The following is an 18,847-nucleotide window of genomic DNA, read 5'->3' on the forward strand; positions in this document are numbered from 1 at the left end:
CTGGTGGGGAGGGGGCTGCCCTGCCATGGATGAATGCATGGAAGCAGGGGAGGGGAGCCCAGTGCAGGAGGGGGGGACCAGCTCCCTCCCCCATGAGCACTCAGGTGGTCAGCAGCAAGGGGATCCTTGGCCAGGAAGAGATCAGAGCTCAGCCTGGAGGCTGGAGAGGAAGCTCAGAAACCAGAGCACGGGAGGCCTCCAGGGCTGTGTCACGGGGCCACCTTGGGGCTCTCCCCTGTGTCTTTGATGCCACCCCCACACCTGTAAATAAAGCAGCCTGTGAATCTTTCATGGGTTTGTGCTTAAAAATACATGAAGTGAGGCGACCAGGCCAAATCCCTGGCCTTGGTGGGGTGAGTCCACAGACGCCCCCGGGGGACAGGGTGGAGGACGCCCCCCAGGCCTGGGGATGTGCTGCACGTGTAGAAGGACTGCCCCTATCTCTGGGTCAGCGCACTGGGAGTGCTAGCCCAGGGCTACCTGCTTAATGCTTCAGGCGTGGAGACCACACAGGGTAAGGGAGAACCCATTGGGTCCCAACGAGGAGCAGGAGACAAGCCTGGGGAGGGTGGGGGGACTGCCGGCCAGGAGACCTGTCTGCAGGAGCCTGCCCCTGCCCCAGGAGCTCCCACTCACCACGGCCCCCCTCATGACATGGGCATCTAAGTGACACCCTCAGGTGCCTGGGGCCAGGGGGAGGGTGGGGAGTGGGCAGGTGCCAGAGACCAAAGGCCTTGTGCTTCTAACAGCCGTAGGCCGGATGGGTGGCTCACCTGGCCCCCACTCAGATGGAAGAGGGAGGCCTCGAAGGACAAGGGGACATTCCCAGGAACTCCAGCCTGCAAGAATGGCTTGGTCCAGGGGCCGGGAGTTTGGCCTAGTAGTCGAGTGCTTGCCTAGCATGCATGAAGACCCGGGTTTAATTCCTCGGTACCACATACCTAGAAAAGCCGGAACTGGTGCTGAGGCTCAAGTGGTAGAGTACTAAACCCAAGGACAGTGCTCAGGCCCTGAGTTCAATCCCCACGACTGGCCAAAAAAAAAAAAAAAAATGGCTCAGTCCAGAAGTCAAGAGCCCAAGCTAAGGGGCCAGGAGCGTGCCCTCGTGGTAGAGTGCTCACCTCGCATGCACAAAACCTTGGGTTCAATTCCTCAGTGCCACAATCAGAAAAAGCTGGAAGAGGCACTGTGGCTTAAATGGCAGAGTGCTTGCCTTGAGCAAAAAGTGTCCAAGGACAGTGTCCAGGCCCTTAGATCAGTCCCCAGGACTGGCAAAAGAAAGAAAGAAAGAGAGAGAGAAAGAGCCCAAGCTCAGCCCAGCCCACCCTGTGCCCTGGGTACCCTCCGCTGGCCCTGCTCCCTGGGCCTCTGTGTCCAGCTTGGCTCCAGTGTGAGAGTCGAGTGGGGTGGAGGCAACAGGCATGCTGGCCTATGTGCTGTCTGACCCCTGGCCCAGCTGGCATCCCTAGCACAGTCAGCTGTGCTGGCCAGTCCCCGGCTAGCTGGAGCAGGCAGGACTGGAGCCCAGAGGTCGTGCCCAGTGCCATTTGCCCCGGGGCTCTCTTGGAAGAGGTGCAGGCCCAGCAGGGTGGAGCCTGGAGGAGACATCGCCATCATGTGGCCTGCTTTCCACCCATCTCCAGCTTCCTGAAGCCCATAAACCTCTCCACCCTGGTCCCGATCAGCCAGCCTGTCCCCCTGCTGTGGTGTGCAAGAGAGGGTGGAAGGACTGTGGTGAGTGTTCGGGTGCTGCCCACTGTCCCCCTTCTAGAGGTGACCTCCCCCACCAGCCATGGTGGTGCCTTGGTCTCCTCTGCCAGGAGCGCCGTCTCTGGTGTGGCTGGGCCCCCTGGGTGGGCTCAGTGGAGGACAGCTGGAAGGGCAGCTTCTCACTTTGCTAGTGACAAAGCAACTAGTAGGCCGAGGGCCAGCCTTCCAGCCCAGCAGGTCTGGCCGGGGCCTCAGCTGCTTCTGTGGGCCACTGTGCTGTGAGCTGCAGGACAGAACCCTTGCTGCAGCAAGGCTGAGCTGCGCTGGGCCTGGAAGAGAAGATGGGCCATGCACACGTCTCACTCCCGGGGGCCCCAGCGGCACCCGAGTTCCCTTGGTCATGCTGGAGGGTACATTCCTGGGGCGCAGCCTCCAAGAATTCCAGAAGAGAACAAAGTGGACCTGGTGTCCCTGAAAGAAAGCCAGGCCAGGGACCGGGAGTTTGGCCTAGTGGTTAAAGTGCCTGCCTAGCATTCATGAAGACCCGGGTTCAATTCCTTGGTACCACATACATAGAAAAAAAGCTGGAAGTGGTGCTGAGGCTCAAGTGGTAGAGCTCTGGCCTTGAGAAAGTCCAAGGACAGTGCTCAGGCCCTGAGCTCAAGCCCAGGACTGGCAAAAAAAAAAAAAAAAAAAAAAAAGAAGGCCAGGCCAGGCCAGGCCAGCGAGGGGCAATGCCCGCTTCCCCCCCCCCCCCCGTGCAGTCCCGTTATCTCTCTTCCTGGGCCTGGCTTCCCAGAGCTGCCCTCTGCTCCTGGAGGCTCAGCAGGTATTTCTCAAGGGTTTGGTGAATAAACAAAGGGATGAGCAAGAAGGAGAGACAGGATGGAGGAAGGAAGAGAGGAAGAAGACAGAGGTGGAGGGCTGGAGGAAGGGGTGGAGGGGGATGGAAAAGGGGTGAAGGAGACTGGATGAGGGAAGGGGTGAAGCAGGGGGGAGGGAGGGAGGAAGGGGGAGGGAAGGAATGGAAGAGGAGGGGTGGAGGAAAGGATGGAGGGGAGTTGGGGGGAGGGGTGAATGGGTGAGGGCAGCTGGAAGACGGATAGAGAAGGAATGGAGGAGGAGGAGGTCTGGGAGAGGCTCCCCCACTTCCAGCTCCAGGTCCAGGAGCTCAGCTGTCCCCCGCACCTCGCCTGCACCACAATAGTCCATCTGGAGCTGCGCCCGCTGCCCCCAGGAGCCGTGTCCAGCGGGCACCCGGGTAGGCGGGCAAACACGAGCTGCCCCGGGCGGGTCTGAGTTTCAGCCGAACGCGCCTGCATTTTAGCCTGCACACCACGTGCAGCCGTGTGGATTTACTCCGTTGTCATCTGTCAGCTGCTTCTCTTCCCTCAGACTGCCCCCCCCCCACCCCGGCCACCCCGGGAGACCCAGGCCAGCCTTCTGCACAGGGCTGGGCTGCACTGCCCCCTCATGCCCAGGCCCAGCACTGCAGGCACAGCAGCTTCCCCGCTGCCCTCAGCCACGCTCACCCACCTACCCACTGCACCCTCTGCCATGCAGGTGCCACACCAGTGCCCCCAGAGTCGGGTGAGGCCGCAGCTCGGCCACGCCTGGCCCTGCCTCAGCTGGCCGTCCCATCCTGGGGCCTGGCCCCTCACTAGTGCCCACTCTGGAGGCCACTGGCTCCGCCGAAGTAAGGATGGTGGTGGTGAAGCATCTGCAAGGGCGTCTCTCCGTCTCGTGACCCCACAGGTGTCTCCTTTCCTTCTCGGGGCTCCCCTGCCGTGTGGTCCATGCTTGGGTGGTTGGCCACCATGCGAGGGCTCGGAGCTGCCGTGGGTTGGCACAGCCCACTGCTGTGGACAAGCCACCCCTTCCTCCCTTCAGACTGGGCAGGAGGAGCTGCTGCCACAGCCCACAGGCCGCCCAAGCGCAGGGGCTGGGCCCCAGGGTCAGCGGGCTCTGGAGACTCCCATGACCTCTGTCCCACATCCCAGCTTGTGGGTATTTCTGTCCTCCCTCCTTTCTTCCTTCCTCCTTCAGATTGGTCATTTCTTGGCTGTATTTATTTTGGCTCTGCGTGTGCGTGTGTGTAGAGCTTGAACTCAGGGCCTAGGCATTGTCCCTCAGCTTTAATTTTTTGTTATAAAGGTGATATGCAGCTGGATTCCAGTGACTCACACCTGCAATCCTACTCAAGCAGCTGATACCTGAGGATCACAGTTCAAAACCAGCCTGGACATGAAAGTTTATGAGACTCTTATCTCCAATTAATCACCAGAAATCAGAAAGTAGCACTGGGGCTCAAAGTGGCAGAGTGCTGGCGGACAGAGCACTTTCCCCGTGACCTGAGCCCCTGACAGTCACTAGGTTGGCAGGGGCTGCCCTCGCCTTGGTGGGCCTGGGGATCCCCTCAAAGGGCCTTACCTGGAAGTGGGACTTGGAGCCAGGGAGGGTGTCAGGACCCCCAGCAGACCTTCCGACCTTTGTCCCAGCCCTGGGGACCTGGGGAAGGAGGCAGGCAGGCCCCTCCTACATCAGTCTTTGAAATCCTCAGGGGTCCAGCATCCTGCAGAGTCCAGCCTGTTCTCTGGGGACAATGACCTGCCCTGTCCCCTACTTCCAGATGGGCTCCAGAGCATGGCCGGCAGCCCGGGCTTCTCCACGTCTTTCTTCCCGAACGCCCAGTTCCAAGGGTCTTTCTCTCCTTCCTGACTCTCCAGGCTCCACGTTCCCCGAGTGGCTGCTGTGCCTTTAGAGCCTCTCCTGAGGCTTTGGCCTCTTCTGTCTTTGCTCAGAAACCTGGGCTGGCATCGTGGAGCCTGTTGGTCGCTGAGGACCACTTCCAGATGGGCCACCCCACTGCGCCTGTCCCCCAAGGGGCCACCCCTGCCTCCCTGGGTCGGCTGCCATCTTGGGAGGTCTTACTTATCTTTCCACTCTGGCTTCCAGTAGATATTGAATGAATGAGTGAATGAGTGAGTGAATGAGTGAAGCAACGCTGCTGATCCTTCCAGAGCCACAGGGCTGGAGAGTCTGGTGACGCTCATCAAGCTTGGTGTGAGCTCCTCCTACCATCCTCTGCCCTGGACAGACCTGATTAATCTCTCAGCAGGTTGGTGTTGCCAGAACTCTGCCAGGCTCAAAGTGGCTTTTAGCACAACACCCCAGCAGCCTGGTCTCTGCCCTCAGGGTCGCACCCTGGCGCTCTTCCTTCTCTCCCCATCTCAGCTCTGTCCCTCTTTATGACCTTCTCTGGCTGCTCACAGCCCTGAGTGAGCCTGGGCAGTCTCAGGCACGGGGGCCTTCGCAGAGCGTCAGGCTCACAGGGCTCCCGATGGATTCCAGCCTCAAACGGCTCTCTGTGACTATCAAGGGCAGATTCACACACTCAGTGAACCCACTTTGGTGTGAAGCCCACCTACTGTGTGCTGGTGAGCGAGTTAACTCAGGCGAGTGTGTGCCACAGAGGGGTACTTGCATGCCAGGTGGGGCCGAGTGCATGCACATGTGGCACGTTTAGTGCCTGGGCCCCAGATGGGAATCTGGGGTCCTGGGGGGTCCAGTGTTGATGGGGACGCGGCACGGGGCCACCTGACATTTTCACCATTGGCTAGTGCCCTGGCTCCACGCCCCGCCCCCGTACTGTTTAAAGAACTTGACTGTGGATTCCTGCAGATACCGCAGGTATTGGGAGCTTCTTTTTCTACAAAGTGTCTCTTTCACGCCGAACTTGGCTCAGGAAGCAGGAGAAAAGCCCCAGTTGCCAGCTGAGTCCTTGACAGTCTCTGCAGTCACCTTGAAGCGACCCAGAATGTGGACAAACAACATGTGACAAGAGTCAAAGCTGCCCCCCCACCAGGAATCTAGAGATAAGAAGCAATCAGAACACACCTTTTATTATCAGATCACTGCCGTGATGCTTCCAGTATTGAAACCTAAAGCTCAGCCTGGTACTGAGGCCAATGCCTGTAATGGTAACTACCCAAGAGGCTGAGACCTGAGTAGTTCGAAACTAGCCTGGGCAGGAAAGTTTATGGGACTCTTTTTCTTTTTCTCTTTTTTTTTGCCAGTCGTGGGGCTTGAACTCAGGGCCTGGGCACTGTCCTTGCCCTTTCTCAAGGCTAGAGCTCCACCACTGGAGCCACAGCACCACTTCCAGCTGTTTTTGTATATGTGGTACTGAGGAATGGAACCCGGGGCTTTGTGTTTGCCCGGTGAGCACTCTACCACTAGGCCACGCTTCTGGTCATGTGGGACTCTTTCTCCAATTAATTATCCCAAATCAAAAGTGGAACTGTGGCTCAGAGGGGTAGAGAACTAACCTTGAGCAAAAAAAGTCTCAGGGACAGTGTCCAGGCCCTGAGTTCAAGCCAAGTATAACACTGAAAGCTCACGTCCATATCCCAAAGATAGGCTTCCACGCTTGGCCTTTTCCCACATGCCCAGGCTACATAATGAACCTTCCCCACACTCATCTAGTTGCCCTGTAGGGGTGAGCAGTTAGACCAGACATCAGGTCTCACTGTTCTTATTTTCGCACACGCAGGTAAAGAATTTGACCATATTGACCCCTCCTTGGCCCTCAGTCTGCCTGCTACCAGTCCCCAACATAGCCTGTTTCAGCCTCCATTGGAGACGGCAGATGGGAGTCTCACAGACTTCATTACCCCTGGAGTTGGGCCCCCAGTGTAAAAATCTCGATACTGTTCCAACACGGGGCATAGCATTAAAAAAAATCCCAGTGGCTCAGCAAGCTGAGGTCTGAGGGTGGACTTGAAGGCAGCCTGGGCTCGAAGGCCCGTGCACTCGGGTTTTCTCTGCTTTGGAGAGGACAGGAGGGGATGGAGACTTAGCCGAGCCTGGTGTGCACAGGCTGCATCCATGGCTGTAAACCTGGGCATACAGTGCAAGGCCTGTGCCTCGCAAAGCCGCCCGCCCAAGGTCAGGACTGGGTGGCCTCGGCGGCTCCGGTGTCTCCGCTGGGTGAGAACCGCCCGGGGGTTTTCCGCCCTTCAACGAAATCCTAACCTTAGTCTGATTGCTGAGGAGAGGGGCCTGGGAGCAGCGCTGTTTTCCGGGCATCGCATAGGAAACAGCTGTGTTTCCACATTCCACGTTCTTTCCTCACCACGGGGCGCACTATGCCGGGCGGCTTTATAGCGTGTCCCACGAGGGGCGCTGAGGGCTCCCTGCTCTCCCCTGCCAGATCTTCCCTTAGGAAGGCGCCACTGGAAGTGTGCCCAGGCCCATCTGCCTGCAGGGAGAGAAGAGCTGAGGAGACTGGGACATTGAAAGTAGTGAGTATGGCCTGGTGACACGGGCTCAAAGTCAGCCTGGCAAGAAAAGCCTGTGAGACTCCCATCTCCCGGCTCCAAGGGAGCACTAAAGAGCTCAAGTGACAAGGCACCCGCCTTGAGAAAGCTGAAGAGTGGGCCCAGTTCCTGAGTTCAAGCCCCAGGCCCGGCAGGCGCCAGCACACGCAGAGTGTCAGTGGATCTCCAGGGTGAACTCCTTCTGTATGTGTTGATTTTTTTCTTTTTTGAAGTGGGTGGGCCGGGTGTGGTGGCTCTCGCCTGTCATCCTAGCTACTCAGGAAGCTGAGATCTGAGGATCAAGGTTCAAAGCCAGCTTGGGCACAAAAGGACCTGAGACTCTCATCTCCAATTCACCCCTAGAAAGCAGGAAATGGGGCTTGGCTCAAGGGTAGGGTGGGACAGCGCCCAGGCTGAGTTCAAGCCACATGTTCCACACACACAAAAGTGGGTGGCAGGAGACTGAAACAGGCTGTGTTGGGGACTGGTAGCAGGCAGACTGAGGGCCAAGGAGGGGTCAATATGGTCAAATTCTTTACCTGCATGTGTGAAAATAAGAACAGTGAGACCTGATTAAATGCTAAATAAAGAAGTCAGACTGGGCGCTGGTGGCTCACCCCTTCTAGTTACTCAGGAGGCTGAGATCTGAAGGTCTGAGTTTGAAACCAGTCCTGGTAGACAATCCAGAGAGACTTTTTTTTTTTTTTTGGCCAGTCCTGGGCTTGGACTCAGGCCCTGAGCACTGTCCTTGGTCTTTTTCTCAAGGTTAGAGCTCTACACTTGAGCCTCAGCACCACTTCTGGCTTTTTTCTATGTATGTGGTACGGAGGAATTGAACTGGGTCTTTGTGCATGCTAGGCAAGTACTCTACCTCTAGGCCAAACTCCTGGTCCCCAGAGAGACTCTTATCTCCAATTAAAAAAGCAAAGAACAGTACCAGAGGTAGTTTCATCTCAAATAAAACAACAGCCTTGAGCAAAAAGCTAAACAAGAGCTTGAAACCCTCAGTTCAAACTCCACCACAAACAAAACAAAATAACCACCAAGGGAATCCCAGGAGACCACTTCTCAAAGGCGCCAACAGACCAGACTGAAAGCCAAAAGAAAGGCCCCCAGGCCACAGTTTCACCAAATGGAAGCCATCTCTAACTTTCCAAGAAAGTAGGATTAAAGGTTTAGCATGATGATGAACTTTCTGGAAAGGGCTGGAGGTGACTGGAAGTGACTCAGTTATGTCCTGTTGTTCAGGTCCCTATCTCAAACTTACAAAGAAAGTGGTTTTGAAATGGCCAACCGCTTTGTGTTCATTTCAGCTTCCCTCATCTTACTCTAGCAGAGCTGGCAGTGCATCCTTGACTTGTCCTTGACAGCACTTGCAAAGAGAGCTGTTTATTTATTTATGCCAGTTCTGGGGCTTGAACTCAGGGCCTGAGCACTGTCCTTGGGCTTTCTCAAGGCTAGAGCTCAATCACTTGAGCCACAGCACCACTTCTGTTTTTCCTCCTCCTCTTCTTCTTCTTCCTCCTCTTCTTCTTTCTTCTTTTTAATGTATGTGGTACCAAAGCACTCTACCACTAGGCCAAACTCTCAGCTCCCATAAATATGTTGTGTGTGGGGGGTCATGGGACTTGAACGAGGGCTGGAGCCTGGTCCCCATAAAGTGTTTTATTAGCATACATTACGTCGATAAGGATGAGTTTCACGGTGATATTTCCATGCGTACAACTCCAGCTTTCTCTTTCATCTCCTCTTCTCTCCCCCGTCCCGTTTTAATGCCAGGTCTGGGACTTGAACTCAAGGCCTCATCCACTCTTTTTTTTTTAATCAAGCTTGGTGCTCTATGATTGTGCCACAGCTTCACCTCCGAGAGTGAAGTCTCAGATCTGCATCCCCAGGCTGGGGCTGAACCTTAGTCTTTTCTTCAGTCTGTCTCCTGAGTAGCTAGAGGGTTCAGGTGTGTGGGGGGGTGACTGGGCTCCCTCATTTCTTGCAGTCACTTCAGCAAGTCCCATTGTTTCATTTGCACATTGTGTATTTGCGTATAGTATAAAGTGCCATACTCACCACCCCTTCAGTCTCCACTGGCCCCAGCTGTCCCCCTGCTGGGATCTGCTCCTCCTCACAGCCTATTTTATTTCCTGGTGACTCAGTTCCCCCAGCACACATTAGTGGCACAGGGCATTTTACCATGGCAGTGTGTGTTCGTGCACACATGACAGCCTTGTCAGTCACTCACTCCCAGTCTTCCCAGCCCCTCTGGCCAGTGTCTCTTGGTCAATTTCCTTGTGCCTTCCTCAGATGTGGCCCCCCTGCACTCCGTGTTGCCCTCCAACTGACACCCTCACAGGCGGGCACTGTGTGCCCCTGTGTCGCTTGTCCTCTCCAGCTCTGGGATGGCCAACCTTTCACTGCAACAAAGCCAATGGTGGGTGAGGATTTGAGACAGATGAAGGAAAGTATAGCCTGGGCCAGGGCTTGGGAAGGCAGGCAGGTACCTGGGAGGAAGGACACCTGGGAGAGAGGACACCGGGGAGAGGACACCTGGAGAGAGGACACCTAGAGGGAGGACACCTGGGAGGGAGGGCACCTAGAGGGAGGACACCTGGGAGAGAGGACACCTGGGAGGGAGGGCGCCTGGAGGGAGGGCGCCTGGAGGGAGGACAGTTGGGAGAGAGGACACCTGGAGGGAGGACGCCTGGAGGGAGGGTGCCTGGAGGGAGGACACTTGGGAGAGAGGACACCTGGAGGGAGGGCGCCTGGAGGGAGGATAGTTGGGAGAGAGGACACCTGGAGGGAGGACACTTGGGAGAGAGGACACCTGGAGAGAGGACACCTGGAGGGAGGGCGCCTGGAGGGAGGACGCCTGGAGGGAGGACACTTGGGAGAGAGGACACCTGGAGGGAGGACTCCTGGAGGGAGGGCGCCTGGAGGGAGGACTCCTGGAGGGAGGGCGCCTGGAGGGAGGATTCCTGGAGGGAGGGCGCCTGGGAGAGAGGACACCTGGAGGGAGGACACCTGGGAGGGAGGACACCTAGAGGGAGGACACCTGGGAGAGAGGGCACCTGGAGGGAGGACACCTGGGAGAGAGGGCACCTGGAGGGAGGACACCTGGGAGGGAGGCGCCTGGAGGCAGGACGCCGGGAGAGATGACACTTGGGAGAGAGGACACCTGGAGGGAGGGCGCCTGGAGGGAGGACAGTTGGGAGAGAGGACACCTGGAGGGAAGACACCTGGAGGGAGGACACTTGGGAGAGAGGACACCTGGAGAGAGGACACCTGGAGGGAGGGCGCCTGGAGGGAGGACACTTGGGAGAGAGGACACCTGGAGGGAGGACGCCTGGAGGGAGGATGCCTGGGAGGGAGGGTGCCTGGAGGGAGGATTCCTGGAGGGAGGACGCCTGGAGGGAGGACACCTGGGAGAGAGGACACCTGGAGGGAGGACACCTGGGAGGGAGGACACCTGGGAGAGAGGGCACCTGGAGGGAGGACACCTGGGAGGGAGGCGCCTGGAGGGAGGACGCCGGGAGAGATGACACTTGGGAGAGAGGACACCTGGAGGGAGGGCGCCTGGAGGGAGGACAGTTGGGAGAGAGGACACCTGGAGGGAGGGAGCCTGGAGGGAGGACAGTTGGGAGAGAGGACACCTGGAGGGAGGATGCCTGGAGGGAGGGCGCCTGGAGGGAGGACGCCTGGAGGGAGGACACTTGGGAGAGAGGACACTTGGAGGGAGGATGCCTGGAGGGAGGGCGCCTGGAGGGAGGACGCCTGGAGGGAGGACACTTGGGAGAGAGGACACTTGGAGGGAGGATGCCTGGAGGGAGGGCGCCTGGAGGGAGGACACCTGGAGGGAGGACGCCTGGGAGGGAGGACACCTGGAGGGAGGATTCCTGGAGGGAGGACACCTGGAGGGAGGACACCTGGAGGGAGGACACCTGGGAGGGAGGACACCTAGAGGGAGGACACCTGGGAGAGAGGACACCTGGAGGGAGGACACCTGGGAGAGAGGGCACCTGGAGGGAGGACACCTGGGAGGGAGGCGCCTGGAGGCAGGACGCCGGGAGAGATGACACTTGGGAGAGAGGACACCTGGAGGGAGGGCGCCTGAGGGAGGACAGTTGGGAGAGAGGACACCTGGAGGGAAGACACCTGGAGGGAGGACAGTTGGGAGAGAGGACACCTGGAGGGAGGGCGCCTGGAGGGAGGACAGTTGGGAGAAAGGACACCTGGAGGGAGGACGCCTGGGAGGGAGGACACCTGGAGGGAGGACACCTGGGAGGGAGGACACCTGGAGGGAGGACACTTGGGAGGGAGGACACCTGGAGGGAGGACACCTGGGAGGGAGGACACCTAGAGGGAGGACACCTGGGAGAGAGGGCACCTGGAGGGAGGACACCTGGGAGGGAGGCGCCTGGAGGGAGGACAGTTGGGAGAGAGGACACCTGGAGGGAGGACAGTTGGGAGAGAGGACACCTGGAGGGAGGATGCCTGGAGAGAGGACAGTTGGGAGAGAGGACACCTGGAGGGAGGGAGCCTGGAGGGAGGACACTTGGGAGAGAGGACACCTGGAGGGAGGACACCTGGAGGGAGGGCGCCTGGAGGGAGGACGCCTGGAGGGAGGGCGCCTGGAGGGAGGACGCCTGGAGGGAGGGCGCCTGGGAGGCCGGCAGCCTTCCGGGTGCACAAGGCCTCGCCCTCCGGTCAGTGGGGTCCTGCAGGGACTCAGCGGGGAAAGGAAACGTTGGAGATTCGCGACGCCCTTCGCGGGAGGGGCGCACGCGGGGCCCTGGGCCGGGGACAGGGCTGGAGAACCGGCTCTCCGCGGCAGGTGCTGCGGGCCGGGTCCCCAGAGCGGCCATTTCCCCAACGCGGAGCCACCCCGGGGGAGGAGCGGGCGAGGCGGCGGCCCCGCAGAGCCCCCAGGCCGCGCGCACCGGTCCTGGCCTCGGGGGCGTGGCCACACTGGCCCCGCCCCCGCCCCGCACGGCTCCGCCAGGCCCCGCCCCCGACAGGCCCCGCCCCCGCCCTGCCTGGCCCCGCCCGCCAGGCCCCACCCCGCGCGGCCCCGCCCCCGCCCCGCGCGGCCCCCGCCCGTCCTCCCTCCCACCGCCGCGGTCGCCCGTCAGGAGGCGCGCGCCCCGCATGGCCAGCTAGCGGCGGCGGCGGCGGCGGCGGCGGCGGCGGTTGCGGGCCGGGCCGGGCCGAGCCGAGCGCGGGGCGCCCAGAGCCCCGGCCGGCGCCCGCCATGCGGCGGCTGCGGCGCCTGGCGCCCCTAGTGCTCCTCTGCCCCTTCTCCAAGGGCCCGCAGGTAGGCGGGGTGCGCGGGGCCGGGCCGGCCGGGCGGGGCGGGCGGGGCGCGGGGCTCCGAGGCCGGGCCGCACCGAGCCGCCCCCGCCCCTCCGCCCCTCCGCCCCGCGCGGCCTCCCGCGGGAGCCCCCGTGACCTTGGCCCGGTCACCCACCGCTCCCCGGGCCGGGCCGGGCCTGCGGAGGCGTCCCGCGCTGGAGCCCCGGCCTCCGCTCCCCTCCCCTCCGCTCCCCTCCCCCCCACCGACCTCCAGTCCCCTCCCCCCACCCATCTCCCCTCCTCACCCATCCACCCGACCTCCCCTCCCCCCCACCCTCCGCTCCCCTCCCCATCCACCGACCTCCAGTCCCCTCCCCCCTCCCCATCCATCCGACCTTCCTCCTCCTCACCCAGCCTCCCCTCCCCACCTCCCGGCCTCCCCTCCCTCTCCCCCACCGCCCCTGCTCACCCCTCCGACCCCCCCTCTCCTCCCCACCCGGCCTCTCCACCCATCCCACCTTTCCTCCCTCCACATCCTGTCCCCACCTCCCGGGCCTGTCCAGTCTTGGCTCAGGGCTGGACGTGCCTTGGTGGGAGGGTGGAAGCCAGGGTCTTGGCCTGGTCCAGGGATCTGGCCTCTGCCTCACCCCACCTCCTTCTGGGAGGAGGGCAGAGAGTGGAAGCAGGTTTCCAGGACCCTCTGTCCAGATGCCCAATTGGCCTGTCCATGTGCTAGGTGATCCCTGCCCAGACGCGGGCCAGGCTGACTGAGTGTGCCCCGTCCCCCCTCCTGGTGCTGGCCTGGTACTGACCCGGAGCAGGGGGGCCAGCAGTAGAGGTTTGCACTGCAGTTCCCCGTGTGGCTGGCCGAGCAGGGGCCCCCAGTGGTGAGGTGTAGGGTGAGCCTGTCTCCATTTGTGAAATAGCCTCCTGGGTTGGGGGCAGAGGTCCTTGGCACAGGGATCATTAGTGTCCCTGGAATGGCCCTTCCCACCTTCCCCGGGCTCCATCCAAGCAGGGGGGGCTGGACCCTAGCTTCCCAGCCTGGCTCCGGGACCCTGTGTGTGCTGGGAGCAGCTGCGGGAGATATGCCTGGGCTGCGGGGTTCCCTGGGAAAACCCCAGGTAAGATGAAGACAGCTGGTCAGGTGGTGGTGCACAGGCAGGGCCCTCCGAGGGGCTTGGCTGGGGAAGGGGCAGTTTCTGGGGTGGTCCCCAGGTTTGGGTCTCCCTGCCCAGCCTAGTTCAGCTCCCCCTGTGCATGGGCCAGGACCTGCTCTTTTCCCAAGGCCCCCAGCCCATAAAGAACTCTCCAGGGTAGCTTCAAGTCCACCTCCTGTCTTGCCTGCGCCCACTGTTGCACGCTCACCATTCTACACCCACTGTTTCTCTGCCTTTCACTAAGGACAAACCTGACAGAAGCAGACCAGAGTCAGGGTCTCCAGGGGACAGAGGCCCAACAGGGCCAAGGACCAGCAGAGCCTGCCCCCTGCCCGGAGTGGCCCAGGCTTCACTGCCTCCTCCTGGGTTTTGCCCTGCTGTAGCTGAGGGAGGCCTCCCTGTCTTGGAAGTAGAGGGCTGGGTCTTGTGGCCTCATTTTCTGCAGGAGCTCCCAGCCCAGCACTGAGTAAACCAGGGCAGGTGGGTGTGAGCCTGGCCTGGTGTGGCTGGCCTCAGTAGTCAGCCTCTCTGCCAGCTGGCAGACCAGAGGCTGCAGGAGGTCCGCAAACTCACAGCAGGCCTCCTGTTGGGGCTGTGGGGACCCCCACATCCAGCAGTCTTGCTGACCACTGAGGCTGGAGTACCTCTAGTCTTAAATGCCAGCCAGCTCTGAGCACCCTACAGTGCTCTTGGCCTCAGTTTCCCCAAAATCACAAGGGAGATTGTGGGTGTGGGTGTGTTCTTGAGACAGGATGTTGGCAGATAGCTTAGACTGGTCTCTAACTCTTGATCTTCAGCAGCCGCCCATGGGCTGGGGTTGCAGGCATGCACCACTGTCCTGCTTCCTGCATCACATGCATTAAACACATTGACAGTGCTGTGCAGCTGTCACCACCGGCCGTCCATCCGTCACCACCGTATCCATGCACCTCTCACCTTCTCCACCTTAAACGCTGCCTCTGCAGCACCGACCCCCACTTCCTGTCTCATGGATCTGGTGTCTCTGGGGACACAGGACTTAGCACTCTGGCTCGTTTCTCAGCCTCAAGTCCACAGCTGTTGGGACGGGTGTTCGAGCCCTCCTGCCTGTGGCTGAGCCGCTCCCCGCTCTGGTGGACATTGCCAGCCCCAGCTGGACATCAGACTTCCCGGCTCCTGCTGCTGTTGAGAACTCAGGGTAGAAGCCAGTGTCCCTGACTGCTCCCCTGGGGCCATGCTCTCCTGTTGGCCTTGGATCAGCTGGAACTTTTTGCACTATGCAGTACCTGGGTGCTCAAATGGTGCCCAGCCTAGCAGCTCAGCACTTGCCTGACCTTGTGCAAAGGAGAAGTGTTAGGGGACCAAAGATTGGTACAAGGTGTGTGCGTGTGTGTGTGCGCGCGCGCGCGCGCGCGCGTGCGCGTGCGCGCGTGCGTGCGCCTGTGCCTGCGCCTGTGCCTGCATGCATACATGCTCATGCTGGATTTGGGCTTGAACTCAGAACCTGGGCACTGTCCTTGAGCTTCTTTGCCTAAGGCTAGAGCTTTACTGCTGGAGCCACAGCTCCATTTCCATCTTTCTGGTGATTAATGGAGAGAAGAGTCTCATGGACTTTCCTTCCTGGGCTAGTTTTGAACTGCAGTCCTCAGATCTCAGCCTCCTGCATCACCAGGATTACAGGTGTGAGCTGTTGGCACAAGGCCTTTTAAACATTTCATTTGTTCACAAGAACCTGGCTGTAGACAGACCTGGGTGTGTGCCTGACCTGGACAGGAGCTGAGGGGAGAGGATGGCTGGGACAGCCAGTGAGTGGGGTACTGAGCTGGGGTGGCTCCACGCAGAGGGATTGGGTGCTGGCAGGTGTGAGGGTCAGGAGGGGTGAAAGGAGACCCTGGATGTGGGACCCAGAGGTCCTAGTACTGCAGGTCCTTAACTGGTCTCTCCCCCGGCAGGGCCGGCTTCCAGGCCTCAGAGCCAGGTATGTCCTGCTGATCTGGCTGGGCATCTTCGTGGGCAGCTGGATGGTCTACGTGCACTATTCGTCCTACTCAGAGCTTTGCCGCGGCCACGTCTGCCAGGTGGTGATTGTAAGTGTGCCTGGGGTTGGGGAGCTGGCAGGAGAAGAGGTGGCACCAGGGGTGAAGGGAAACAAGTGGGAGACGGCCAGGTTGCCTCGGGTGGCCAACTGGAGGAGCCGGTGGTAGGAAGGGACAAGGGGTGTGTGGAGGGGAGGCCTTCCCGCTGAGACTGCAGCGAGCTGCTGACCCCGGCCTCGGCCTGGGGTGGCCCCTGCCACGGAGGCAGCGCCAAAGTTGAGGCTCTCCGTGCTGGAGCCTGGGTGAAGGTGTGGCAAGCGCTCACCTTCTGAGCGTCCCCGCAAGCCTGTCTTGCTTGGAAGTAACCCAGAGCCAACTCGGCTTGTGGGTGCCCTACCCGAGCTCCAGTCCGCCTTTCCTGAGGCCTGGCCCTGGGCTGTGGGGACAGCACACTTTCCAGGAACCCCTCCGGTCCAGCGTGGTGTAGACCCCACCCCGGGGCAGTAGGGCCCCCAGTCTGGGTGGCTTCCTTCCCCACAGGTGCCCTTAGGTGTCTGGGTGACCTCTGGGGAAGGGCTCGCCACACCCTCCTGGCCCAGGGCCTTGAGCTGGCTCAGCCATGCCCCTCTGCCCCCTCATCCAGCCCTGGGTCCAGCCCGGCTCCACAGCAGTGACACAGGAGCACATCCCCAGCCCAGGGTGGGGGGGGACGGCCAGGCCCTCTGGGGCTCTGAGGGTCGTCGTCTCGGGGTCTCTGGCTGATGTGTGGCCTGGGGCTGGCCTGGGCAAGTGAGGAGTTGTGGGGCCCCATGAGGATTGTTTTCTGAGGCATGGAGGCCTCATCTGTCCCAGCTCTGATTTGGAGTTACCTCCTGGTGGCGGGGGGGGGGGGGGGGGGGGGGGGACAGGAGCCTGTCCTGTGGCAATTTCAGGGGCTGGCATAGGGGGAGTCATGTGACACTTGCTGAGTGGCTGTGCCCAGGAGCCTGGTGTCCACAGCTGCCTGGGACCTCCAGCCACGCCGACAGCCTGTGCCCAGGAAAAGAGCAGGGCGGCCCCAGGCTTCCGGTCCCTTATTGTCCCTCTCTTGGGCCCATGCTTTCACTGGCAGATCCCGTCCAGTCTCTTACACACAGCTGTGGTGCTGGCAGAGGCCGGCTAGCTGAGGCGGGCCCTGGTTCTTCTGGCTGGGAAGCCTGTCAGGTGGTGAGAGCCCCGGGCTGCCTGGCTGGGGAGTTCTGCCTTGCAGTGTTCCTTGAGGGGGGCTAGGACACGGGGTCAGTCGTGTCACTGGCAGCAGCCGAGCCCTGTCTACTACATGTGCCGGGCAGGCTGGCTGCTCGGAGAACTGTGCACAGTGGGTGCTGGGGCAGACTGGAAATGTGGAGAACCCACTGTTCGCTTTGCCTGCTGCTCCCCATTCCTGGGAACCCTGGAGGAGAGCCCACCCTAGGCCCCTGTCTTTTCAGTGTGACCAGTACCACAAGGGTATCATCTCAGGCTCAGTCTGCCGGGACCTGTGCGAGCTCAACAGGGTGGAATGGAGAGCCTGCTTGTCCTCAGCCCCCGGCCAGCAGGTATGCAGCAGGGCTGGGCGGGGCAGGGTGGGCCGGCAGGTGGGCGGGGCAGGGTGGCTTCGTAGCTCGGGAGAGGGCATCATCTGATCTTGTCCAGGTGTACAGCGGACGATGGCAGGACAAGGAGGTGACCATCAAATGTGGCATCCAGGAGTCCTTCAACCCCAAGGCCCCCCGGCGGGAGCTGGTGCTGTTTGACAAGCCCACCCGGGGCACCTCCATCAAGGAGTTCCGAGAGATGACCCTCGGCTTCCTGAAGGTCAGTGGACTCTGGGTGTGTGTGGATCTGGTTGGTGGTTGGGCTGTGATGAGCTCTCCGGGCACCAGCGGCCTGGATACCACACACACACACACACTGGGCACCAGCGGCCCTGCCTTGACACCACCACACACACACACACACTGAAGGCCCAGGCACTGGGGGGAGGCCTGGCCCACCTGGTGGCACTGACCACAAGCAGGCATGAGGGCGTGCCCTTGTGAGTCTCAACACCTGCCCTCCTTTGGGTTCCGGATGCCAGGCGAACCTGGGAGACCTGCCGTCCCTCCCCGCGCTCGTGGGCCAGGTCCTCCTCGTGGCTGACTTCAACAAGGACAGCAGGGTGTCGCTGGCCGAGGCCAAGTCCGTGTGGGCCCTGCTGCAGCGGAACGAGTTCCTGCTGCTGCTCTCCTTGCAGGAGGAGCATGCCTCCCAGCTGCTGGGCTACTGCGGGGACCTCTACGTGACGGAGGGTACCCCCCACGGCTCCTGGCACAGGGCTGCCCTGCCACCCACTCTGCGGGCGCTGCTGCCCTCCGCCCTGCACCGGGCCGTGCAGCAGTGGCTCAGTCCCGCCTGGCCCTGGCGTGCCAAGATTGCCATAGGCCTGCTGGAGTTCGTGGAGGAGCTTTTCCACGGCGCCTATGGCTCCTTCTACATGTGCGACACCACGCTAGCCAATGTGGCCTACACAGCCACCTACGACTTCAAGATGGCTGACCTGCAGCAGGTGGCCCCGGAGGCCACAGTGCGGCGTTTCCTGCAGGGGCGACACTGCGAGCAGAGCTCCGACTGCACCTACGGGAGGGACTGCCGGGCTCCCTGTGACCGGCTCATGAGACAGTGCAAGGGGGACCTCATCCAGCCCAACCTGGCCAAGGTGTGCGAGCTGCTGCGAGACTACCTGTTGCCAGGGGCGCCGGCCAACCTCGGCGAGGAGCTGGGCAAGCAGCTGCGTACCTGTGCCACGCTGAGCGGGCTGGCCAGCCAGGTGGAGGCCCACCACTCGCTCGTGCTCAGCCACCTCAAGACCCTGCTCTGGAAGGAAATCTCCAACACCAAGTACTCCTGACAGCAGCCAGGGATCTGAGGGGTGGGGGCTCAGAACTGTGTGTAAATAAACTGCTTAATGTGATGCCTGGTACGCATAAAGGCCTGGTGACCTGGCGCAGGGCAGTGATGGGCTGAGCAGGAACGGGGCTGGATGAGCTATCCAGGGGCCACCCCAGGACCAACTCCATCAAATACCAGGAGCAACCTGTTGAATGCCACTGCAGGAACAGCCCAGCCCCCTCCTTGCTGCAAGCTGGTGGTGGCTTATCTCTGTAGCCCCCTAGCAACCCAGGCCTAGAGGAAAGCTACTGTTCAAAAAGCCAGCACACAAACATGTACATCAAGTAAACCCTTTAATGCACCTTTAAAACAATTTTTGCTCAGAATCTCAGCTATAATGTTGCAATCACTCTGTTGTTGTATTACTCTGTTGTATTTAACCCTTCATTCACATGTTGCCTTAGGCTCCGCA

The 18,847-nt window shown here is 60.8% G+C and overlaps 1 protein-coding gene across 6 annotated transcripts; it reads left to right on the plus strand.

Moving 5' to 3' along the window:
- The first annotated feature begins 1,667 nt into the window (after positions 1-1,667).
- Dipk1b (divergent protein kinase domain 1B) lies at positions 1,668-18,457 on the plus strand. Of its 6 annotated transcripts, XM_090330954.1 has the most exons (7): positions 2,833-2,971; positions 3,274-3,465; positions 3,865-4,083; positions 15,403-15,537; positions 16,956-17,063; positions 17,161-17,322; positions 17,585-18,457. In XM_090330954.1, the coding sequence occupies exons 4-7, from the start codon at positions 15,472-15,474 to the stop codon at positions 18,392-18,394; spliced, it is 1,146 nt and encodes a 381-aa protein (XP_090187080.1). In that variant the 5' UTR covers positions 2,833-2,971; positions 3,274-3,465; positions 3,865-4,083; positions 15,403-15,471; the 3' UTR covers positions 18,395-18,457. The 6 variants fall into 6 exon arrangements, with proteins under 6 accessions (XP_090187081.1, XP_090187080.1, XP_090187079.1 ...); XM_090330955.1 differs by lacking the exons at positions 2,833-2,971; positions 3,274-3,465 and adding an exon at positions 1,668-1,734; XM_090330953.1 differs by lacking the exons at positions 2,833-2,971; positions 3,274-3,465; positions 3,865-4,083 and adding an exon at positions 12,221-12,333.
- Positions 18,458-18,847: the final 390 nt, after the last annotated feature.

The sequence above is a fragment of the Megascapheus bottae genome, chromosome 3 (assembly GCF_031878675.1).
Source record: "Megascapheus bottae isolate mThoBot1 chromosome 3, mThoBot2.hap1, whole genome shotgun sequence".
NCBI classification, from domain to species: domain Eukaryota; kingdom Metazoa; phylum Chordata; class Mammalia; order Rodentia; family Geomyidae; genus Megascapheus; species Megascapheus bottae.

Excerpts from the sequence above, each read along its gene's own strand:
- Dipk1b (XM_090330953.1), top strand. The coding sequence starts at position 12,271 with ATGCGGCGGCTGCGGCGCCTGGCGCCCCTAGTGCTCCTCTGCCCCTTC. Across the intron at positions 17,064-17,160 it reads CCTCAGCCCCCGGCCAGCAG|GTGTACAGCGGACGATGGCA; the intron begins GTATGCAGCAGG and ends GATCTTGTCCAG. Across the intron at positions 17,323-17,584 it reads TGACCCTCGGCTTCCTGAAG|GCGAACCTGGGAGACCTGCC; the intron begins GTCAGTGGACTC and ends TCCGGATGCCAG.